This window comes from Ambystoma mexicanum, chromosome 8 (genome assembly GCF_040938575.1).
Source record: "Ambystoma mexicanum isolate Mex_15411 chromosome 8, UKY_AmexF1_1, whole genome shotgun sequence".
Classification (NCBI taxonomy): Eukaryota; Metazoa; Chordata; class Amphibia; order Caudata; family Ambystomatidae; genus Ambystoma; species Ambystoma mexicanum.
Window position 1 is genome coordinate 670275856 of NC_090929.1, and position 26195 is coordinate 670302050.

Consider the following 26195-nt stretch of genomic DNA (forward strand, 5'->3'; position numbering starts at 1 on the left):
GCATTATTTCCCTCTAATATTGTGTGAGGGTTTAGTGAGGAACATACACGGGCAGCGTTTGGAAAACATAAAGACGTTTCTGCAAGATATTCATTTTCACTGAATTGAGTCTTAGCAATAAGTATTGGGACATTATATTTGTACAAGTCCGATAACTTAGCCAGAATCTGGACTCCAAAATATTTGAGCCTATATCCTACGTCTTAGTTTATGCGTGGCCCTCGGCTCATCCCATAGACTTTTTGACATATTAACATTCAACGTTCCGCCTTCAGGAGATCAACATTGAACCCTGCTGCAGTTTTAAATTCATCGAGCCGACTGAAGGGTGACCTTTTGGCTTGGTAAGCGTAAGCAACATGTCTTCCGTGAATAATGAAATTTTGTGCTCGACTCCTCTATTTAATGCCCGAGATCTCTTAACAATCCTTAACGTATTGGGCCAGGGGTTCCACTGCTATGGTGACCAGAAGGAGAGATCAGATGCAACCCTGCCTGGTTCCTCTACTTAAGCGTGAGAGGAATCCATGTGCTCTCATCCTGGCTGTAGGAGCAGCATATATTTCCATGAATGCATTTATCATTTGCGGGCCCAGTCCTACCCAGTGCAGCACCTCCCGGAGGAAGTCCCATTCTACCCTGTCAAAGGCTTTCTCGGCATCAAGTAAGATAAGAGTGGAAGAGTCTTCTTTCTGTGAGCTATGTCTGAGTTCTGGTGTTTTGCAAACATTGTTGGCTGCCTGTCAGCCTGACACAAATCCACAATGGTCCTCACGCACCAGCTTTGGAAGGAAGCATTCTAATCTTTTAGCTAAGTTTACTTAGTAGATTTTGACATCCACTTTCTGTAGTGTAATGGGTCGGGATGAGGCAGAGCATTCATACTCCCTTGCTTGCTTGGGAAGCACCAGAGGTATTGCCTCTGTCATTGTGGGAGATGCTTCTTCTGTGCTCATGCAGGAGTTCTAAAAGTCTACTAACGGTTGGAGCAGCACCTTTTGCATTTTCTTTTTTTAATAAAAAGGGGGAGTAATGCGGTCAGGGCCTGGGAACTTCCCCAGCTCCTGGACCCTGTGAGAAATCTGAGGGCATTCTCACATTTAGCCTTCTTACGACACCCCCTCAGGTAACCAAGAGAAAGGTAAGGCTGCCAGATCCTGACCCTGGGGGCACATCTACGAGAGAGGATCAACTGAGTGGAGGGTCCTTGGGGATTAGAGAGAGGGTACCTAATGGTAAGACATGGTATCCCCCCCATTCCTGATATTCACCTTCACACCCCTCCCTTAGCCTTTATGGGCTATTGTTAATCACAGTCCATCATTCCCTATACATTTCCCTTGAGTATTGAGAAGAAGAGGTAGCTAGGCGCAGTGAACATTTCCCATTGAAAAAACCACTTTGGTACTGTAACGAAGAAGGGAGGTTTAGAGGCATATAGCGAAGATTAGGCATGTCAAACTAATGGGTTTACACAAGGTCAGGCAATTACAACTGCAACCCATTAGTAATCCAGAAACATATAAAAAATGGCGTTCAGTACCACTGAGAGAGTGGTGCAAGAGGTGCAGAAGTTGCGAGTGTGTCGTATGCAGAAGAGAATTGAGGGTTGTGACGAGGGACGAGTAGTTGAGATGCCGGAACGCCGACAAACATCCCGGGAGTCCTGCCGAGAGTGCCGTGCAGGACTGGGAGCCCTTCAGTGGGGAGGCGGAGAGCAGTCGCTGGGAAGGAGCAGTGGTGGAACCCAACACTAAGATCGGTGTGCGTTGACCGAAGCACACGGAAAAGAGTTGCAGCCTGGTAAGTGTCTTTGGCCACTCTGAACTCCGGGGCAAATATCGAACGTCATAAGAGACAGTTTGAACCTAAATCAGTGAAACCTACACGCATTGAATGCTGAACATAAGAGGGGCTGCGTGAACCCGCATAACTGAAAGCGCATATAGACTGCCAGAGAAGCACCAAAAAAGGGGTAAAAGAGGAAAAACCTGAACTGAAATGTAAGAGTTGTTTTCTTTGCCATTGTATATCGGTTATGGGAAACATATGGTTGCGTGACCTGTAATGGGTGGACCGTGTGGCCTTAAAACTACGCCTAGACCAGTATGTTTCCTAATGTCGACCTTGTTCACATCAAGATATAAATCATAAGCAAGATATATGGCTGTTGGGTGCTTGACATGTGATGGGTGGACCGTGCGGTCTGAAAACTGCGCCTAAACCAGCAATCATGAAATGTTTGACAGGCAGCAAAGGGGCATGAACCTTTGGTAAAGTGAACCAAAAGAAAGATCAAGCAGACCCCATATCCTCTTATGAACATGTAAACCTGCAAATTGAAGGAACAAGTCAGCTGTGGAAGGGAACCCCGAGAGAAAAAGCTTGAGAATATTTGTCTCGGGGAGGAGTCACTGCACTACACTGTTGTATGAATTCTTTTGTCACATTTGAACTTGGGGAAGGGAGCTTCAAGACATTCATCTGATGCAAAGTGTAATACATGTGAATCTACAGAAGGTAACTTCAGAATTTGCTCAGTCCTTATTATGTATAAGTTACTTTGGAACTGTGTTGGACTTGAAACAAAGAACTTTAGAGGAGCTTAAATTGAAGGTTTTTTTGGAACACTGACATTTTGGTTGAAAGCATTTTCCCCCACTAGTTTTGTTGTAGTTGTAAGGACAGTTGAAAAAAAAACAGAAGCTTTTATTTAACTTTGCACAGAAATACAACATTACATGCCATATATCCGGGCATTGCGATGTATAGGAATTGTTTCGATGGCCATTGATCGGACCGCTTGTTCTACACGTTTTTCACAGTGTAACATTACCATCCACTACATCCTCTTCTTTATTAATCAAGTACTGACGAAAACCTTCCCATATATTTTTGGGCCGGTTAGTTAGGGGCAGCAAGCTGGAATACAGCTCTTCCTTATCGCTTGCCCAGGTCATGTCCCTCACCCATTCCTCAAACGTAGGAGATGATGCACTATTCCACTTTATCAGTATAGCACGTTTAGCCATCAGTAACCCAATATTTATACGTTTTCTCCTCACCGGATTAATTTTAAACACATAGCCTAGCATACATTACACGGGCTCCCATCTCACCGGCTGTTCTACCATTTCCTCTAGTGCATCACATACCTTATTCCAATACCGGGTAAGTATCCTACAGGACCACAACATGTGCATTATCTCAGTGTCTTCATTACGGCATCTCAGGCACCTCCCCTCAGCCATTGCATACATTCTCTTAAGGCGGATTAGGTGTATTCTGTTGAGTTTTTTAAAGTGGATCAATCTGTAGCAGGAATTGTAAGACCCCTGCTTCGTTAGCCCGCACAGTTGCAGCCAGTGTGTATCTGTGAAGGCAGTGCCTAGATCTTCCTCGATGTCTGGTGTCAGCACTCTATTCTTCGACAGTGCTAGTTTGTATATGGCCGATGCGTTTTTTTTCATTGTACCAAGAGAAATTGCGTAGTCCAGACTCCAGTTTGAGGCCGGTTCTCGAGGGAATCCAGCCCACACCGATGTCACCGCTGAACAGAGTCTGTAGTATTGGAGTTTATGGAGCGGGGTGTCCCTACCCGTGTCTTAATATCTTCCCAGCCCAAAACACAAGCGGGATTATGTCTCACAGAACAACAAGAGTAATAGTATATGAGTAGCAGACTTCAGCTGGTGAATAGGGAGTTGGAGCAGGTCAGGAATACATGGAGGCTGATAAATTCAAATTTTATTAATATATTAAACATGATGTAAAAAATAACCAAATGTTCATTCCATAATTCATCCAAACATGAGGTATTTTTAAAAGATTTCCGATATTACATTACACAAGTACAAGACATCATCACAAACAAGAAAGACATATATATTCTCTTTAGGTTTTGATGTGCAAACAAACTATTCAATAGAGATACCACTATGTTTTGTTGGAAAAAAAACTATCTCTATGTGATCTATGGTACACATGGGATTTAAGTGTAATCCTCCCAGGTATCTAGTAAAGTGCAAAAGTTACTAGAGATCAAAGTGCTATTTATCAACTACAGATTGCTGGGACAAAAAGCTGTCAATCATGCCACCCAAATATCCTGCTGTTAGTAGTTTCGACGATTAACTAAATCTAGTCATACAAAACTGATATTCGTCTTCCTCAGGACAAAGCACTGAAAATAATCTATAAGACAATAACACATTCAAATTGATACCTAATGCTGCTAGAATATTCCAACTTCTTCTTGTGCGACAGTATTCTTCTGGCAGCATTCTTATAGTGAATTAGAAACATACATTCTAAAAAATTGAAGAAAATGATGACACTAATATCTTCCCAGGTCACAAATACGCCCTCTCGATACAGATCCCCAAGATACATCATGCCCACTCCTTGCCAATGTGCTGCCAGCTCTGCATCCCTGGACGGGTTCAGATATGTGGCATCCCAGATTGGTATAACCGGGCTATACATTATAGTGGTTTTATAGTGTTGGATCAGTCTCGACCATGCCTGCTGTGTGGTTATTACTGGGTTAAGGTGGTTCCCAACTCCCCTTTTCTCCACAGCCACCCCATATAGTAGTGTAGCTTTGCTCTTCCCTTTCTAATTCTATGTATCATGTGTGTGGCCCGTTCTCTGTCCAGTGCATAGCATAATATGCCTGGGCAGCCAGGTAATATAGTTCATAATCCCTGGCGGTCCACTCTCCCTGCTCGTACGGTAACGTGAGACGTTTCCAACTGGCCCTGACTTGCCCCTTCCAGACGAACGTGGAGCTTGCTCCAGTCATCTTTGTGAAGAAGGTTCTGCCCGACCATACCGGTATGGTGCTAAAGAGGTAAAATAATTTGGGTAGAATGATCATCTTTATTAGTGTGACTCGCCCCATCAACGAGATAGGGAGTAGTCCCCATCTTTCGAGTTTAGCACATAGCACCCTAGCCAATGCATCGTAATTCAGGGAGCAAACCATGCTCGCTGTGCGTGCCACCTCAACTCCTAGATATTTCACCTGATGGGGTGACCACTGCAGCCCGAACAAATTGCTAGGTTCTTTTGTATTGTCCGTTAACGGGAACAATTTCAGACCGCAGCCAATACCCTCTGTAGATATTTCTCGGGATTCCTCACATACATCATGATATCATTTGCATAGAGTTATCAATTCCACCTGACCAGCTATAGCTATAACGGCCCGAGGGGGCAGTGCACTCTCATGAGATCTTCCAAAGGTTCCATCATCAGTGCAAAGAGCAACAGTGAAAGTGGGCATCCTTGTCTGGTACCTCCTGCCAGTGTCAGAATCGAGTATATATCTCCGTTCACACATAGCCTAGCATATGGTCGTGTATACAGTAGATGCACCCACTGTATAAAGTTTGGGCCACACCCATAGATATGTAGTACCCTGAAAAGGAATGGCCAGTATACTGTATCAAATACCATCTGCATGTCCAAGGACATTGCTACCCCCTCAGTTTCTTGTGATATCCTAGCCAGTATATTATACACCCTCATTATATTGGATGCCGTCGATCTCCCCTGTATGAAACCCGCCTGGTCCCCATGCACCATGTAGGGCATATGTGGAGTTTAGATGCCAGTATCTTTGCAAATATCTTCTCATCTATATTGATAAGAGACAGCGGGTGATACGAACCACAGTCTTCTGGTGGTTTCCCGGGTTTCAAAAGTAAAGTAATAACCGCTTCTCGCATTGACTCTGGCAAAATGCCAGATTCCACGCGCCTCGGTCCAAATAGTTAGGAGACGTGGAGCCAGAGCATCCCCAAATTCCTTATAAAATTCTGCGCCTAGCCCATCAGAGCCGGGAGCTTTCCCTCCCGGTGAACTTTTAATCACCTCCTTTATTTCACTCAGTGTTATAGGCGTCTCTAGTGCTTCGTGAGCATCGGTTGATAGTAGGGTAGTGGATATTTCGGCTAGATATTCATCTATCTCGCTTTTTGTGGCATTACTTTGGGGTGAGTAAAGGTTCTCGTAAAACCCATAGAAGACCTTGTAGACCTCTTCTACCCTGTTGACCGCCACTCCATCTTGTCTGGTTATACATGAAAGGGCGTGTTGCCTCTCTCGCTGTGAACCATTTACGTTAATAGTTTCCCTGGACTCTCTTGTTCCCAATACCTTCGCACTGCTGCCGGCCTGTCGAAGTACCATAGTTCCCCATCTGCTACGTCCTGATACTCATCTAATTTTGCTTTAATTTCCCTGCAGTGACGGATTACTTGCATACTCCGACTGAAGTTTCGCCAGGATCTCTTCTCGCCTTTGGAGTTCCCACCAAATATCGCAAAGAACCCCAAACTCAGTGGACATCGCAATCCGCCGCATATAAACTTTAAACGCCTGCCATAAGGTTGCCTGCTAGTTTACTGATCCCTCATTGTTCTCGAAGAAGTCGGAGATATGTTGCGCCATACCTGACCTAAATACTGTGTCTAGTAAGGATGCAGCCTTAAAGCACCATTGTGATTGCCAGGGGATCCCTTCTTGGATATTCAGGGAGAGGCAGGGAAAGGATCACAGGGGAATGATCAGACAGGGTTCTGGGGAGTATCCGGGTCCCCGTCACCCAGCTCAGTACTCTTTGCGATGTTAGCCACAGACTATCCTGGAGTGTGCATATCATGCACTGTTGAGTAAAAAGTAAAAGCCATTTGTGTCCCATGCAGTGAGTTCCAGACATCTTTCAACCCTAGTTCTACAATGTGTATGTATTGCGCATGCTGCGCCCATCAGGGTCCTAGACGTCACAGATGTGCGGTCAAGGTCAGTGTCGAGGATGGTATTGAAGTCACCACCGCAGATCACTAATGCAGTGGGGTATTTGGCACATTTTTTCAAAAACTCCCTCGTAGAACTCCAAATCATCTACATTACGGCCATATATAGTCATCAATAACACGTCAGTGCTTCGCAGTTTCCCATGTACGATCACATATCTGCCACACTCGTCGCTGTCTTTTGAGTAATGCGTGAAAGGCAGCGATCTGTGTGCCAAAATCTTGACCCCCCCTCGGGCTCTGGTCAAGGAGGAAGTATAGTAGCGCTGCTCCCCCCCAACCTGTGGCCAATTTCCATGCTTGAGGCTCGAGCAGGTGTGTCTCTTGCAAGAACAATAATTTGGCCTGAAGTAGTTTCACCTCAGTCGGGCCACCTTTAGCCTTCATCTACGAACAGTCTGCACATTCTCGTACCATTGCCTACCCGAGCCACAATTGTCTCCAATTTGAAAATAACATGTTGTACTCGGAACAGTGCATTTTCTCCCCAACACTTTCCGAACATCCCCACCCTCAGAGTACCCCGAACTATGACTATGCTCTGCCCCATTTCCGTGCTACCCCGATTCTCCCTCCTCCCCCCTACCCTGCTTAACATAACTTTGCACTCTCATTCGGGGCGACTGCTTCCGTGGTGATTAGAGGCCCAGCTGCACATATATAAAACCTCAGCCTGGCTAGACTGGTGCATAATCATAAACCAACATTACCAAAACACATTATGCATTTAATGTATTTACTTACGGGGTTTAGCACTCCCCTTACTTGAGCACTGACCCAGCATACCATGCTGCCTTTTGCACTCATTCCCTCTCTACCAGTCTTGGCTCACATTAGATTTAACATTTAAACGCGTGCGTTCAAGGACACAATTTTCGTCATCATGTGTACCAGCGGGGTAGTGTACTCAATACATTTGAAACCTTTGTTGGTAAATTGCTCAGTTATTCCACACCTCCGGGCAATTGCTTCTCTGGCAGAGGAATATTGCTTCCACAAATGACGCTGCCTCTTCCGGGAATGTGAAAAAGTATATTTTGTTTATAAACTGCATGCGCAGCCGAGACGGGTATAACATAGCATATGGTATATTGCGCTCTCTCAGTAACTTCTTGACCTTGATGAAGGTGCGCCTCTTGTGGTGCACTACCAGTATGTAGTCGGGGAAAAATGCGGATCACGCTGGAGCCCATCTTTAGGTCCTGTTTCTCCCTTGCAGCTTTCAGTACCAAGTCCCTGTCTCTATAGTTCATCAGACGTGCAATTATTGGCCAGGGGTATGTTCCTGGTTTGGGTCTTGCTGCCAGTGTTCTATGCGCCCTTTCCACAACAAACATTTGTGACCATCCAGGGTCCCCCAGCAGGTCTCTCAGAAGCCCCTCTACGGCCAGCTCGATGGATCCCTTCAGGGCATCCTCCGGCACCCCTATGATGCAGAATTTATTCTGGCGTGATCTCGCTTAGAGGTCCTCGCACTTCAGTTTGATGGTGCCTAGGTCTTTTGCCATGGTTGTCACTGTACCATGCAATGCCTCAATTGCATCTTCCGCCGTGCCGATCCGCGTCTCAGCTTCTGTGATGCGTTGTATTACTTTCTCCAATTGGGGTTGGATTGTGGTAACGCTAATAGTGATGCCATCCAGCTTGTTGTTAATGGAAGCAAATCCCTGTTGCATGAGGTCATGACTCTCTGTAGGTATGCGGGTGGCACTGACGGGGCCATCGTTGGTGGGTCTTGCCCCCTCACCTCCTCACCGCCAGCCTCTGGTAGCCTAGTAGCTCGCTTAGTAAATTTGTCCATAGTGCCGCTCTTCTTCGGAGGTGCTCCTTTAGGTATTATATCATATCACCTGGGTCTTCCTGTGATCGGTTTAGCATACTTTGTTGTGAGTGGGCTCGGGGAGTTCCCCCTTGACTGGCGGTATTCCCTACTGTCCCAGGCCGCCTCCCGCTCTCAGAGCGTGCCTGGGTTCGCCTGGTCAGATATTGAATGATCCGTCTGATGTCGCTTCCAGGTCTGCACCAACTTTGCCCAGGCACATTTGCTACAAATTGTAGGTTGGTAGTTCAGGACAGGATATTGGTCATTATCCTCCCCCTCAGGTTGTGGCAAGGGTTTAGTCAGGGTTGCAGGTGCACTAAGATTCCGTGTTAATACCCCACAAGGATCTGGTCTCCAACTAGAAGGAGACAGCCGCCAATACAAGTGTGGGAGCATGAGTGGGAGTGACCTAGAATGGCAATCTTCAGTCTCTGTGACGATTGTGATACCTCAATTGCCGGTGCCACAATGCTCCACCTGTTAACTTGCCTTAAAGGTGTAACTAAAAGCGCTGCGGGCATGCCGGCTGCAATTCGCTTCTTCTACTCGTGGCTGGTGTGGGCTTGCAGCTATGGTTCATTCCTGGAGCCAGGTTTGGGGCTCCCAAGTGATAGGTCCGGTTGCCTTGTGGTGTCATGAGAGGGTACTGCGACGAGAACTCTGTGGTTGTATTCACAGGAGAGACCTGCAGAAGCTGGGGGGAGGGGGCAGAATGTCAAGTGAGCTCCTGGGTGCTCACCTATTGGCGGGCGCAGTACGGCCCCAGTTCAGCCTCCCCCCGTAATCACTGTCCTGCCCCATGAGTCGGCTGGGACAAGGTGTGGATGCCGTGCTCAGGTTTAGCAGTCTGCTACGATTACGGCTTGGTATGGCACATCAATGCCAGTGGGCCGGCGTCGCCCGCCAGCAGGCCCATATCCCTTCTTCGCAAGATCAGCATTCTTCCAGAACACAGGGTTGCTCGCATTTCAGGGGACCCATAGGCCACTAGTAGTCCGCCTGCGCCCTTCCCGATGGGCCCCGTACCTGCAACGGTGAAGTCTGTGCTAGTGAGGCCGAGGCCTCGCGTCTGTGTTCCTCTGGAGGGTCCGAAGCCTCCACAGTGGGTTCCCGTGTGCAGCAGGGCAGCAGTCGCCGACCTTACACGGCTTAGATGTCAGTTGGGCTGCTCGCTGGGCTCGGCTACCTGAAACCCAGCAGCACTGTGCGCTTGGTGCCTGGTTCACGGAGTTGAAAGTGGTGGGAAGTCTTTGAACCCCCCGCCCCCTCACCGTCCGACAAACCTGCATATATCTGTCTAGTCCTGAATCCGGCACCTCTCCCCTCCTCCACATGTGCAGAGCAGAGGTATTGCACCGGTAGTGTTCGCCTCAATCCTGGCGGTGGGGCAATATGGTCGCTTGGGTCCCTCCTCTCCCGCACTCAGTCTTGTGTCGGGCCCCCTACTCCTCTACACCGTCTTCGGCGCTACCAGGCTGTCGCCAGGTCTGTCCACGCACGAGGCCCTCTGGTTTTTGCAGTGCGTCTCGGCATGCACGTCCTGCCTGGGCCCGCCCAACTTTGCCAAGTATTTCAGGCTCTGTTGCTGCTATCACTCCGGTTTTCAGCCAGGATGTACCTGACCCCTCGGACCACTTGTATTTTAATCTTGGGGTCAGCCAAGCTTGAATACTGTCAAAATTACGCCGGCAACTCCACACACCATCGGAGCTCACACAGAGGCATCCATTCAGTCATGGGCGCACCAACGCCCCCTCCCCGTCCCCCCGCCCCTCAGGCATAGGTTTTGACACAGACCGATTTTGTTTGCTTTGGACACATTGACATAGACTTTACTATAGATTAGGATTAGTTAGACGTTTCACCATCCTGACCATTAATAAAGCTTTGTTTAAAATATATTATTGTTGTCTGTGTCATCTCTCTTGATACCATGCCTGTCCCACATCCCCCACTGCTTTTAGAACCTCTTCTTTCGTGATCACTTTTTCCCTGTCCGCGTCCGATAGAGTAAATGGAATGAAATTAAATGATATTTAATTTATATCGCGCTCGTACACAAGTGTTTCAGAGTGCAACCAGGCAAAAGGGAGGGGAAACAAGGGAGAATAAAAAAAGGAAAACAGTGATCTTACTAGGCCCAGTGACATTAAGAAAGCGCAAGTGCATGGAAAAGGGAAAGGGGGGGGGGAAAGTGCGTGGAAAGGGCGGAACAGAGGAGAGAACAGAAAAAATACTAAATAAAATAAATAAAAAGGCGATAAACCATGGTCGTGCAGCCAGCAAGTGGCAGGTGATAGTTTAGTCAGATAAGGTATATCTGATAAGTGCAGAAAAAAGTGGGAGGGGGACTGTATGGGTACAGATACAGAACCCCAGCACAGGGGGTGGCCTGGAGGCAGTGCAGGAGGGTGGCAGGGTGAGCAGGTACCTGGGCCCGAATGACAGAGTGTCCCCAGGTGAACAATGCTAAGAGAGAAAACGGATCAACAGGGGAGAAGGTGGGCAAAGACAGAGGCAAAGAGGAAGGTCTTGAGGTGCTTCCGGAACCGGAGATGGTTCTCCTCAAGCTTCAAGGTGTCTTGGCAGCTGTTCCAAAGGGAGGCCCCGGCCGAAGACTGAGATCTACCCCTAGCTTGTTTCTTTGCAAAACAACTAACTCTGAGAGAGTTAGAAGTAGAGAAGCGAGGGGCTCAAGGGGGGAGGTATTTTCAGAGGGATAGTTGAAGGTATGTTGGACTCAGGCCCCAGAAATCCTTGTGGACAATGCAGAGGGTTTTAAATGCAATCCTTGCATCCACTGGGAGCCAATGAAGGGATTTCAGGGCTGGAAAGATATGATCCCAGGCCTTGAGGCCAAGGACAAGTCTTGCAGTCCTGTTCTGGATTAGTTGTGAAGGGCGGAGAGTGGAGGCGGGTAGATTTAGAAAGAGGCTGTTGCAGTAATTCAACCTGGATAGCTTTTGAGGAAGCAGAGGAAAGGCAGGAGTACCTCTAAGGAGGTGCAATAAAGTTTTACTTTTTGGAGACGTCGGAAATGTGTGCGGAGAAGGAAAGTGTGGAGTCAAAGATAACCCTGAGGTTCTTAGCCTCGCAGGTGGGGGTAGGAGGAGGGCCAAGGGAGGCCGGCCAGAGAGTGAGAGGAAAGGATGGAGAAGGTGTACCAATAAGGAGGATGTCATCCTTGTTTGGCATTTAGACAAAGATTGTTGGCGACACACCAATTTTGAATGGCAACTAGACAATCGGAGATGAGGGAAGGAGAGGAGGTGGCTGAAGGAAGCCTGAAAATGTGATGGGTGTCGTCAGCAATTCACTGGAAATTTGAGCAGAAAATGGAAATGCAGTAGGCGAGAGTTGTCAGATATTGGTTGAAAAGCCAGCGCAAGAGATTAGACCCCTGGGGGACACCACAGGTGGAGAGGGAGATGGAAGATAGGAAGGACCCAAATTGGACCTGGGAGGGTTGATCAGAAAGGAAAGAGATCAGCCAGGCCAGAGCCTGATCAGTGACACCCAGGTTGTCACAGAGACGATTAAGCATGGTGGTATGGTTGACCGTGTTGAATGCATAGGAGAGATCAAGTAGGATGTGCTTCTGGCAGCTCTGAAGCCAGATTGGTGGTCATGGAGGGAGCCAACGTAGTCGGAATGAAGAGTAAGCTGAGAGATGGCCAGCTTTTCGAGGAGTTTACCCAAAAGAGTTATTGAAATTGAGCGATAGTTGGTCGGACATGAGGGATCAGCTGTGGCTTTCTTGAGGAGAGGATGCACAAGGGAGTGCTTAGGAGAGGAGGGGAAAAACCCAGAGGCAAAGGAGTGGTTGCAGAATTCGGCAAAGGGCCGGAGCAAGGGTGTTAATGTGGTCCTTAATGGTTTTAGAGGTTTTAGAGGAACATGGATGGACCTGTTTTGATGAGGTTTTCGTGGATCGGACTTGTCTAGCTACCTCATCAGGGGAGAAAAGATTAAATGAGGAGAAAGGGGGAGTGGGAGGTGGCTGAGGGGCGGGTCAGCAAGCCGAGAAGGAGAGAGAGAGAGGAGGGGGAGCGGAGGAGAGGGTGGACAAGATGTCCTGGGTTTTAGAGATAAAGTACGCGGCAACAGCATTGCAAAGATCCTGGGAGGAAAGAGGAGGGGTGGAGACTGCAGCAGGGTTGGCCAGCTCCTTGCAGATTTTAAAGGGTTTGGCCGAAATTGTTAGATGCCGCAGAGACACAGGTTTGTATGTGGACTCTCTTCTTGGTGCGGACAGCGAGTCAGTATTGCCTTTTGGAGCAGGCGGCAGGCCAGTTTGCCAGAGGATGAGCAAGAAGCCCTCCATTTCCTCTCCACCGCCCTACAATTACGTTTAAGAGTCATACCAAGAATTGCACTTGGCTTTGGACTTCAAACGGATCCTCATGATGGGTGCAAGAGCATCGAGAGTAGCAGGAATAGAGGAGTAGAGAAGAGACAGGGTTGTGTCAGGGTGTGTGACAGCCTGGGGTGGAGGAGGGGGGGGGGACGGTTGCAGCGAATGCCTCGACTGACACACGCTTCATGGCCCGGATATCCGAGAAGGTCGGTGGCAATCTAGGAGTGGGCTTGGCTTGGGGGGAGGAGATTTAAAGATTTGTATTTGTATTTGTATTTTATTGAATTTATATAGCCCTTTAATCCAAAGTGCTTTACATGAGAACAAGAAGAAATACAAGCATAAGATGGTAATTAAATCACAACTCGAAAACAGTATAAGGAACAATTTACAATATTGCAGAGGTGATGAGCGAGTGGAGAGGGACAGAGGAATAAGGGGGAGGGGAGAAACAAACAAAATGGTAATTGGAACACAACTAAAACAGTATTAAGGAACAATTTATATTATTGGTGAGGAGGGAGTGAAGAGGGACAAAGGAATAGGAAGGAGTGGGAGATCCAACAGATAACAGATGGCAATTGAATCACAGCACAAACAGTATAAGGAATAGTTTACATTATTGCTGAGGTGAGGAGGGAGTGTAAAGGGACAAAGGAATAAGAGGGAATGGGAGGGATGAGCGGAGATGTTGGCGGAAGTCAGAAGGGAGGCAAGAGGGTGTGAGGAAGATGAGAGGGAAGAATAAGATTAAGTAAGAGCAGGAGGAAGGATAAAAGGGGAGTAGAAGGGAGGAGAGGGTGTAGAGGTGGAGGAGTAGGAGGTGAGGCATGGGCGGGGAGAAGAGGAAGTAGGAGGTGTTAGGGGGGTATGGAAAAGTTAACATTTTAGAGAAGAGCAAAAGGAAGGGTAGGAGAGAGATGGGTAGGGGGGGGCGGTTCCAGTGGAATGGAGCAAGGAGTTGGAAAGAGCGGGAGCAGGAGGAGGCGCAGGGAGGTGGAGGAGGAGGGAGTAGTAAAAGATCAGCGGAGCAAATAGAAAGAGGCGGGGGAATTTAGAGTGAGAAGGGAGGAAAGGTAGGGGGGGGCAAGACCATGGAGGGATTTGAAGACAAGACAGAGGAACTTGAATTTAAGCTGGTAGTGAAAAGAAAGCCAGCCTAGGGAAGTGAGAGGAGGAGATGGAGTCAAAAGATGAGAGAAGGAAGAGGGAGCAGATGGCGGGATGGTAGGTAGATTTTACTGGGGAGAGGTGGGAGGAGGGGAGTCCGAAGAAAAGGGAGGAACAGTAGAAAAGTCTGGAGAAGATGAGGGAGGTGATTAAGAGTTTAGTAGCATGAAAGGTTAGGAAGGGTCGTATTTTACGAATGTTGTAGAGGTGAAAGCGACAAGATTTGGCAGTGATAGAGATGTGGTGAGATAGGGAGAGATAAGGGTCAATGTGAAGACCAAGGTTACGGGCATGGGGAGGGAAGGAGAGTTGGGAGGCGGGAAAGAGAATGAAAGGGGGAGGAGAGGGAGGAGGAAGAGTGTTAGCCGGGAAGAAAAGGAGTTCAGTTTTTGCAGCATTAAGGGTAAGGAAGTGAGAGGACATCCAGGATTTAATAGCAGAAAGGCAAGAAGAGAGTTTAATCATGAATGTCAGGGGAGGAGAAGGAGAGGAATAGATGGGTATTGTCAGCGTAGAAGTGATGCGAGATACCAAATGAGGAGATGATGGGAGCAAGAAAAGAAGTGTAGAGTGAGAGGATATGTGGGAGAGGTGGAGCCACCCCAGGAGACAGAAAAGATGTGGTTAGAAAGATAAGAGGAGAGCCAGTTGAGGACAGAGTCTTTTAGGCCAAAAGAAGAGAGGGAGTTGAGTAGAAGAGGATGGTCAGTGTTGGGTCACCTTTTTGTTCGATGGCTATACAGCCCTCATCAGAGGGTTGCATAACATTCTCTCTAACAACATCACACAGAGCATTTAGAGCCTTAGTTGGCAAACAGCATCCTTCCCAAAGCTCACACGTTCCTGAAACACTAATAGCAATACAACCCAGCCAATCACAAACCAACATTAATTTCCTTGCACATGTGTCGGCTTTTTGCCAAAGCTTGTCCCAAGTTGAATACAACACAGAGGTATCAAAGGCCCACTCAGAGAAAGTAGTGTTGGTGTTTGGAGACAATTGTAGTCTGAATTTGGAGTGGGTTTGCAATACATGAAGAACGTGGGAGAGGTAGGTTGCAAGAGAGGAAATGCATAGCAGACTGGAGACAAGGAAGAATGAGAATGTGGCAAAGAGACCAGGAGGGTGCGGAACCTCAGTAAGATGGGACAGTGGAAGAAATCGGACCCCTAGTGAAGGGAAGTGAAAAGGCCCACTTTAACTCCTCCAAAAGACAGTTGAGTAGAAAGCCAGAGTTCCCTCCCTCCACATCTATGAAAAAAGGCTCCAGACATTCCTTCAAATTGCTGCAAAGAGACAGCTACAGAACCTTCAGAAAGTAAAAGAAGAGGTTATATCAGGATAGCACTAGAGTGCAAGCCAGAGGGTTCTTCTGCTTATGGGAGAAAGAACCTAAGAGTCTTAAGTGTCGGGGTCTAACCTGAAATCTTGTGACTGTGAAAGGTGACCCTTGAATTGGTGGAGCTGGCATTTTTGCTTGGTTAAGTTTTGACCGCAGAAGTACTTTTTATTTTGAGGAAGTAGTAGAGTGATAAAGACTGTCCAGGAGAAGGTGATTAGGTTGAAGTTCTTTCCTAGTCATGCAGTTATTGGATTTTATGTTTAGTAAACAACAAGTATAAACTGTTAATTCACAACTCAGGCTCGTGTGTTCAGATATGACGGGCCCTTTTGATCTTTATTTTCATCCGGCCATGCTGACACTGTTTCCTTTGAAAATCCTCAGTTGTTTATTTTATTTCCCTAGCTCCTGTACAGGTTTCTCACCCTTGGATTCCTGGATATGAGTAACTAGATCAGACCGTGGGAACTGTGACGATTCACAAGGTGTCGTCACTTCTCCTACCCAATAGTCCCCCTAGTGGTGGGACTAATCCCCCCTCCAACCCCACCACCCTCTCTGGAGACAAGGACAATTACCTGCCCATTGAATGTTGTCACTCCCCAATACTGCCTAGCCCTTCCCAATGTCCAGAACTACTTAATTGAAAGTCAGTCGATGTACTGTTGCCATACTGGAGATAAACCTAAAGCCAAATGTACTAGGACAAAGAAGAACACAGAAGACATACAGGTAATTGGCTGTGCTTGTACTGGTATGAGGTGACCAAGAGGAGGCATGAGGAGTCAGTTGAACAGAGACAAAGGACTTTTACAATCTGCATGGGAGGAACTTGATACAATGTATAGAAAGGAACAAAGGACTATCAAGTGTGTCAGGCCCAGCCGTGTGAAGCGCAGCCGTGTCAAACCCTGCCGGGTGTGGCAGCAGGTGTGGAGGCGAACCAATGCGAGAGATCCAGGCGCTGTTGAGTGACCAGAGGGGAGAAGATGCCGGTGAAGTGCCCTGGGAGTCGTGCACAGGTTCTGCAGGAGCGAACCGGGGCAGCATATCAAGCAAGAAAGCGGAGCTGTAGAACAGACTAAAGAAGTACTGCACAGTCAACAGTGCCATAGCAGTGAACCAGCAGAGCCAGAGAGAAGACCCATGGTCCCAGGAAGTCCCGGTGACGTACCACGATCCCACTCAAGATAACGGGAGGTACAGGAGAACCAGAGAGGATGCAAGAGTAGAAGGGAGGCTGGTTCACAAAGCTCTCTCTTGCCTCAGTGCTGGGAAGCCCATACGAGAGCATTAGAGGAAATATTTCTCATCACAGTGGGAAAGAGAAAACCACTGACCATCCGAAAAGGGTCTGGGGCCCAAAAACAAATAGAGAGCTTTGGAGGAAATCTTCCTCGTCACAGTGGGAAAGGGGAAACCCACTGGCCACCAGAGAAGGGTCTGGAACCCCAACAAGATTTGGGACTTTGCGAACAACAAACCAGAGTGGCAAAGTGTACGTCAAGCTGAAAGCAGTGAGAAAGAACTGTGCCAATCAATACCAGGAGAAGGGAGTCATTCTCCTGGTACCAAACTAGGAGTTGTGATAAAGACACCAGGGGAAGAGAGTCATTCCCCCTTGGCCTTGTTGTGAACTATGCCAAACAATACCTGGATAAGGGAGTCGTTCTCCTGGAGGCAACCCTTGTATAGGGGCTGTACGAAACCTGCAAGCCATGGGAAATGGAGGCATTCCCCCTGCACTTTCATTGTAAGAGAACATTCTTTTGGACGCTATCCAGACAACCGGAGAAGGGAGACCTTCTCATGAAGAAGAAACCTTCTGTTATCCTTTAGTTATAGTGTGAGGGATAGAAATAGGTTGTGACACAGGATGGTGGAATTTATTTTGATGGACATGCTGACAAACCCTTTAGTGTTAGTTTTGAGGCAGGGAAACCCCTCATAGAGATAGGGATAGATAGGTTTTTGGTACAGTGAGAAACCAGAAGGTGTCTCACCCTCTAGTCCACCAGGATCTGTCATCCAGGTGGCCAGGACACAGCCATCACTTTTGGATCCCGTTCCTGGGGGTGGACCAGTGCAGGAGGATCACCTGGATGAGGGGTCATCGGGTAGTGGGACGCCGGATGGTGAGACACGGTATCCCCTTCCCTGCAACACCAGGTAGCATACTTAGGAACTCAGCCCACCCACCCCCCTTTCCTGACACAAACACTTTCCCACAGACAGCTCACAGTGAGCAAAAATGGACTAACACCAGAGCAGTATACCTGATGTGTCCCAATACAATGGTCAGGCAATTACTGATCATTGCACACACCTGACTTCCATCACACTCTCCCACACGGATAAAAGACGGAGCACTAAAGCACACTCTGAGCAAGGCAATGCACACGAGGAAGCAGCACTTCCAAGATGGCAGTTTAGTACGGAGATAAAGACGGCAAGGCCAGAAAGGGTTGCAAGGAGTGAAGTGCCCTTGACCTTTTCAGACCGTTACTTTTGAGAACTTTGGAAAGAAAGAAACTTAAGCCCTGGGACTAAATCTGAAGAAACCTCCATTATGTGTCAGAGGTCCCCAAAGCTCTCCCACATCGATAACCAAGGCTGGACGGAGCGTCTGCCGCTGTGGCACTGTCCTATGTTCCTACAACAAAGCAGAGCCAGTAAAGACAGCAGAGACGGTGAGTCAGAGAGACTGATACCAGACCAGCCTGTGTTAAAACCAAAGTTGCAAGTGGCAACAATGTATGAAGAAACCTAAAGAGAACAGTGTGTGACGAGCAACGGAAATATAATTGAAAACCAGAAGAGTGACTGAACTTTGGAGGTCAAGAAAGAGACCGTAGACAGTGGTCCGGTGCCACGTGGGTGCTCATTCAAAGGTTTTTGTTAGGTATACAACTGGTTGGTGACTGTGAAAAGGGAATTTTGAGATCAAAGTGGGCCTGCAACAGGTCAAGCTAAACCCTGTGTACATTCGAAAGTCTTTGATAGTTTGATCGAACTGAAATTGGTCCAAGCCCGGGTGAGGGAGATCCGGGGTGAACCGTGAGTCACTGAGAAAGAATAGTCTCTGAACATTGTAAGAAGGGGATTTGAGCTCGGAAGAGGGGGATCCACAGTAACGATTTTGATATAAAAGGGATCTGAGCCCGGCTAAAGGGGATTCAGAGTGAATCACCTGAATTGAGTACTTATAAAAGGAAAGCAACTTTGTGTTTTGTTTTGGTATATCAGGCTCTCTGAATCAAGAGACTTTGATAAGTAAAGAGACTTGGGCACAAAAGGCCCTGATGCTTGTAATGGAACTATATCCTCGTGCTGGAGAAGCCAGAGTGTGCTTTGCTCTAATGAACCACCTTGTCCCGTGCTGAAAACGTGGGGAAGGGAGGACAACGGCCTGAACATCCTGACATATAATTTTGTGAACGCTTCTTTCTTTTTCATGGCCACTACCCCACACTATTTGTATTTAGCGTTAAAGCCTGGCAATAGATTTTAAGTATAGGCCCTTTTATTTTAACAAGACTCCACTAGGACTACGTTATTATTATTTGATGGTCATAGCTTGCTCCCATCTGTAGATTTAGGTTTAGATGGGCGTTTATCACACCCTTGTTGAAGTCCAATAAACAACCTTGAACTGTGGTCCTTGTGTATGTCTTATTGTTGATACCGCGCCTTCCTTACAGTACTGAAAATAAGTCTTTAACCACCACCATGCCACCTTTGTGTCGGCTTCCTTCTTCGAAACCCTTACAGAACCAAAGTTAATGAACCAGACTACTTGATAACGGGGATTAGGGTGAACAGTGTCACTAGCCATTGGCTCCTAAACATTAATTCTATGAACACCAGATTTACAGTGCTGCCACGTTAGACCTTCATGTGGTTGCCTAACCCCTTTATTTTGGTTCACAACCTTTGACCTGAAGGCCACACTAACTTAATCTTACTAAATACTCTCCCTCTAGACCACTACGTTCCCTTGGTACCAACTCTTTGTGTGTAAAGGGTTTAGCTAAACGGAGTGTAGGTGGTCGATTGCTTTCCTCTTCTGGCGCCTTCCTATGAATAGCCTCCGACTGTGTCTGCGCCTTGAGCAGGACTTTCTTAAATTAGGGAAGCTCCTCAAAACTTTCCTCTTTTCCTCCTCCTTCCCTTCTCTCCTCTGCTAATCACACAGGATTGGTGTCCGGGGCCCTTATGCATCCTCAGGGCCCCTGACCTCCCACACCCATTCGGCCCAACTCCTGTCTACCCTCAGCACTTGTCTTGCCACTCCCTCCGCCCTTGAGGTGCACACTTACTCCCAACGTAGCTCCAGGCCGTGTAGCACTCAACAACCAAAGCACTTCATCTGTGGCTCACCCATGAGCTCAGACTCCCCAGCACTTACCCCCTCTGCCCTCCTCCTTGCTGCACTTGCATGTTCTGAATACGCGCAAGGCAAATTAGGTTTGTCCTTGCTTCCTCACCACTCCACTGTTCTTTTAAATATTGTTTTTATATAATGTACTTCACTCCCTTGTTCCCTCCCCTCGCCCAGTGGGCGCTTTGAAACAGCGAAGCAAACAATAAATAAATAAATTAAATAATGCCAAATTTGTTGTATACCCATGTACCTGCTAACCTCACCCCTTGGTTTAATCTAATATCAATGCTGCCATAATTCATCCTATATGTATGCAAGTGTTCTGTTTTATCACCTCCAGACAAGGTACAAAGATGTTTAGTAGTACACTTTGCATTTTTATGGTTGAAATGCAAACATGAAATAAGTCTTGTATTACTGCATCTATACTATGCTTGCTTATTTGGTTATACACAATGGATGTTTTATTTTATGTTTTGAATTTGGTGCTTATTATAAGAGTACAATATATGTGACAAGAGTTTTCTTTTCCTTTTAGAGTCATAAAGGATTTCATGATCCAAGGAGGAGACTTTGTAAATGTAGGTGTTCAATGTTATGTTATTTTAGAAACTAGCTGGTACTTCTTGAATAAAAGCAGCTTGCTTGCAAGTACATAATTTACTATCTATGCAGGTGAAAGAAGGTCACGCTCATTACAACTAATACTTCTGTACCCCTAATTTCTGATGCTTGTGAATCTGCTTAGAATCACATGCTGTGCATATAGTCCGACACTACTCGTGGTAATCGGAGTATTGCATCTTGTCTTTCGAGGATCGAAAGGGGAAGTCGACATGGGCATGCTTGTAGCACTATCCCTAACGTGATGTGTAGTGTACCCAAAATCCCTCACGCATAGAGGTCCCTCAGATTGTTTTTTTCCGCCCAGCTAGCTGGTCGCCTTATGCAGAGCTAAAAAATTGCTAAGTTATATTTCATTGTCCACGACCTCCGGTTGTTTAATCTTCGTCAATCCTTCACCAACGACTACTCCAGAAAGAAAACTGAAGACAACTGCAGATTTTGGCGGCTGGTGCACCGGTCGACCCTGTCAACCGTGTGGCCTTGGCCCTCTGGCCAGGCCTGCACAGTAAGGAGAGTGGGGCCAGGGGTCCTGTTTCTTTTTAAGAATGCATTTCCTTCTCCCCTCTTTTCCCTTCTGGTTTTGCTGTCGCTATTAACCTGAGCTATGGACAGGACTCCTTTTTAAATGTTGCCCTTCTTGCAACAACAAATATCCATGGAAAGACATACACCAGAGGTGTAATGAGTGTCTACCTCGAGATCACAACGAGCAGTCCTACCAGTCCTGCCAACTTTTATGTCCGAAGACCATGAAAGAACGGTGAGCGGCCTACACTATGCAGCAGGCCGAGAGTAACTCCCATCCCCCCCCCACCGGCACAGGCGCCTTGAGTGACGAGGATGTAAGCGACATCCATGGATCCGTTGCGGAGGCCATGGACCTATCTGCGGAATAGCCAAGTTACGAGATGTCCGTTCCCGGCAGGCAGGACACCGGTTCTGCTATGGGGAGAGTACACCCCAGCGACAAGGCCACACACCACGTAAAAGAAAGCACACAACCCTCCCGAGCCTCCTCAATGGACTTGTCGGAAAGGCCACAGATGCCAGCGGGTACGCCGAAACTTTCGTCGGAACCCACCGATTCCCCAGGATCGTCCGCCCTACCTGCAACCGCCCATACGGAATGCATCCGGGCACCCAAGTTAGAAGGGTGTCAGCACCAAACATCATAAGAGTGCCAAGACTCCTCATAAGAGTGTGTCAGCCCCAAAGGTTTCATCAGCGCCGAAAACCGTGTCAAAGCTGTTCACTCCCAGATATGCCAGAGATCCACGAGAGCCTCGCAAATGTCGAGATAGTCTGGAAGAATATTCTTAGGGTTCCCAGACCCTGTCTAAGACTGTCAGACAAATCTCGACTGCCTAGAGACCCAAGTCCACTGGTTGACAAATTCCAACCGCCTAGAGGCCCAATTCCTCAAGAAGTGTCCTTGTCCTCCTCCAGGCCCCTCTGGTTCATCTTTACGAACCAGAGATAGGTTTGAGGGATACATGAACAAGCTCTCCAAGTTTGTGGGCTTTTCTGAAAAATCTATCCCCCCATAAAAGACCAAGAGAGGAAGACTCCTACCCTACTATGTCCAAACTTCAAAGAACTTCCAGTCCGGTTCCTTATGAGGAGGTGTTTGACCCTACTATGTCCAAACTTCAAAGAACTTCCAGTCCGGTTCCTTATGAGGAGGTGTTTGACCTAACTGAGCCAGAGGAGATCCACTTGGACCTCTATGATCAGGGAGAGAATCCTGTTGACTAGACAATAGACCAGTCTCCAGATTGGGGTGATGTACAACCAGTAGGTGAGGCACCATGGCTGTCACCGTCCACTACCCCTGATCCAGACACACTGTGTATAGATCCTCCCTCCTCACCTCCTCTAAGACACGCCTCTGCGGATAACATCATTCTTTCATGCATGGGAGGGAATTACCACATACCAGTGGGTGCTCAAGACTGTCACCCACGGTTACTGTATCAAGTTCAGGCGACCACCTCGATACGGACCACCAATGTCCAGATGCTTATCGCCAGAACATCTGAAGATCCTACTGCAAGAGGTCAAGATCTTGCAAGAAAAGGGCGTGATCAAAGTCGTCCCTGTTCTGCAGGTAAAAAAGGGTATTTATTCAGTGTACTTCCTTGTACCCAAAATGATCTCACCATGCGCCCTGTGCTAGACTTGCACCCAGCGAAAAATGTGTTAAGCCACAAAAGTTCAGAATGACAACATTGCAAGAGGTAATCCCTCTACTAACACAGCGGGATTACATGTCAACATTGGACATGAAAGATGCATACTTTCATATTTCAGTGCTGCCAGCGCGCATAAAATACTTAAGGTTCATGATAGAGGACAAACACTATCAGTTCCAGGTCCTTCCCTTTGGCATTGCCTCAGCACCAAGGGTATTTACAAAGGTACTGGCGGTAGTGGCGACTCACCTGCGCAGGAAGTCCATTCCAGTCTATCCTTACCTCGACGACTGGCTAATAACAGGGGATTTGTACGGAACATGCCTATCAAACACCCAAAAGACGGTAGATCTACTCTTCAGTCTGGGATTCTCAATAAACGAACAAAATGTCCAGCCTAGACCCCGGCCAAGTCAAACAATTTCTGGGGGCTCTAATTCGCACAGAAGATGGCCTCGTCTTCCCCTCCAACGAGAGGGTTCAAAACATGCTGTTCCAGATCCCTCACTATGTAACCAGTCGCAAGGTGACTGTACGCAAAGCCATGCGACTGTTAGTGATGATGATGGCCTCCTGCATTTACTTAGTCCCACATGCATGTTTGCGCATGCGCCCCATGCAGGAGTGGCTCAACAGCCAATGGTTTCAGGCCAGCGGACAATTGGGACGATCTAGTGGTAGTCTGGGCAGCCCTCGTTCTCTCTCTGCAATGGTAGTCGAGGGAAATCCTCTTGCAGGGGAAAACATTCACCACCCCTGCAGTAGGAGCCACTCTCCTTGCGGACGCATCTCTGACGGGGTGGGGCCTCACCTCCTTCATCACACGGCGCACAGTGTTTGTTCCCCAGCAGTAGCATCCAACCACATGAACCCGTTGGAGTTGTTTGCAGTGTTCAAAGCCCTAAAGTCTTTTAAAACACAACTACAGGGGAAGACAGTACTGGTCCTCACGGACAGCACCACAGCCATGTATTACCTGAACAAACAGGGGGAACACACTCTCCAGGGCTATCCAAACTGTCTCTGAACATTTGGAAGTGGGTTCTCAAACACAAGATGGTCCTCCTGTCTCAGCACGTTCCAGGGGAACTCAATCTTCTGGCAGACGTGCTCAGCAGAGACTTCCCTCTACCCACAGAGTACGAATGGCAATTACACGAAGACATCGTCTCCAACATCTTCGCGGAATGGGGCTTCCCAGAGAAGGACTTGTTCACAACTCTGGAGAGTGCACAATGCCCAGATTACATCTCCAAGTACCCTCTAAACCGCTCCACGACGATCGGTCTCTGGTTAACATGGTCAGCCCCAATGTGGGCCCGCCAACCCTGGTTCTACCATCTGATGGCGATGTCAATCTCTCTTCTGATGAAGCTACCTTGCCCATACAACATGCTCTCACAAGACAGGGGGGGAAACACTCCATCCATGCCCGCAAACTCTCAATTTAGCGTCCTGGCACTTTGGGCACCACCAACTTCCTCAGAGATGCATGGACATAATTAAAGCGGCTAGAAAGCCTAACACCAGACATTGCTATTCCAGTAAATGAAAACCCTTAGGTATCTTGAGCCATTCTAAGAGCATCAATCCCATAGACTGATCACCAACACGTATTGCCTTATACCTGACTCATCTACTTGACTCCGGTCTGGTTTTTAATTCACTGAAGGTCCACCTAGCTGCACTTTCAGCTTTCACTACGTCCTAAAAGAAAGTGTTGTGGTGGAAGATCCCATTGATTAAGGCATTTATGGAAGGGGTTTAAATGCTTCATCCGCCGATTTGAAACCAAGCTCCCGGATGGGACCTAAACGTGGTATTAACTAGACTAATGGGATCTCCCTTTAAACCTATGCATAAGGCTAGCCTTAAAGCAAAGCACTCACTCACAAGACTGCCTTCCTAGTGGCAGTCACTTAAATAAGAAGAGTTAGTGAATTACAGGCCCTTTCCGTTCAAGAACCATTTGTCACAATTCACAAAGACAAGGTGGTTCTGCGCAGTCACCCAAGGTTTGCGCCTAAATTCATTTCAAAGTTCCATGTGAAACAATCAATAGAACTACCCACCTTCTTCCAGAACCCCACTAGCGTGGCAGAAAGAAGCCTGCACACACTTGATGTGCGCAAGGCAGTCCTATTTTATCTGGAAAAAACGAAACCACTAAGAAAAACTAATCCGTTTTTTGTTTCAGTGGCGGCTGGTAGAGAAGGGGACCCTGTCTCTAAGTCAGCCATCTCAAAGTGGATTGTAAATTGCATCACACTCTGCTACGCTCTTGCCAAGAGAGATTTGCCCTTCAAGCCTAGAGCACACTCTACTTGGGGCACTGGGGCTTCCATAGCATTCATTGCTAATGTTCCTCTCGAGTCCATTCGCAAAGCAGCAACCTGAAGTTCTATACACACCTTTACAAAACACTACTGCCTAGATGCTCACTCTAGGTCTGATTCTCAGGTGGGACAAGCAGTATTAAGACATTTGTTTTATTTTCTCTTTATCTTTCATCTCTTTACTACTGTTCCTTTTCACATCCCACCACCAACTCTGGGTACTGCTCGCTAGTCTATGCACAACATGTGATTCTAAGCAGATTCACAAGCATCAGAAGATGCGCATTACTCACCGTAATAGCATTTCAGATGATTGTATCTGCTTAGATCCACATGCGCCCACATTTCCTCCCCGCTCGGAGTAGAAGGAACATAGACATTTTACTACTTTCTCTCTATCTGTACTCACGATAATCATAAGGCTCCCTCAAGGCAGAAAAAACGCAACCAAAGGCACCTCGACGCGTGAGGGATTTTGGGTACACTACACTAGACGCCACGTTAGGTATAGTGTTACAAGCACGCCCATGTCGACATCCCCTTTCGATCCTCGAAAGACAAGATGCAATACTCTGCGATTAGCACTAGATGTCAGAATATATGCACAGCAGGTGGATCTAAGCCGATGCAATCATCAGAAACGCTATTACGGTAAGTAATGCATGTCATATACCCCCAACCCCCTATATGTTCAATGGTCTCAATGGGAAGAGTTGTTGGAGAGGGCCAGGAGAACCAGCTACGCTAAGCAATGCTTAGAGGTGGTATGCAAAGGATTGATGAGAAGCTCTACCCTGTTCGCAAACCTCTAGGTAGTGGTGGCCACGAGGCACAGTTTCGCCAACTCATAACTGATGTCGGTGCCGGGGGCTGTATGGGGAGGATCCCCTGCTCTGTACCACCACCTCCCTGACTCATGGTAGGGGTATGTCGCCAAAGGCAAGTCTGTGGCCCAGTCCTTTTGAGGGAACATCTCATCGTGAAAGTATCAGCGGGTTATGCCAACTTTGCTTGCACAGGACCCACCAGAATAAGCTTTTCATAATGGATAGACAAAGGGGAAATAAGAAACTAATGCTTAATTGGACCAAGCATTGTTTGTGGAAGACTGGTGCGAAGCATGGCGAGAAAGAGCAAACCAGC

General features: G+C 47.5%; 1 protein-coding gene across 2 annotated transcripts in view; it reads left to right on the plus strand.

Annotated features, from left to right (window-relative positions):
• Positions 1-26195, plus strand: part of PPIH (peptidylprolyl isomerase H) — a 307526-nt gene that overhangs the window by 117371 nt on the left and 163960 nt on the right. For both annotated transcript variants that reach the window (XM_069610463.1, XM_069610464.1), the window contains exon 5: positions 20436-20478. In XM_069610463.1, the coding sequence (XP_069466564.1) occupies positions 20436-20478 (43 nt within the window). The remainder of the gene's footprint in view (positions 1-20435; positions 20479-26195) is intronic.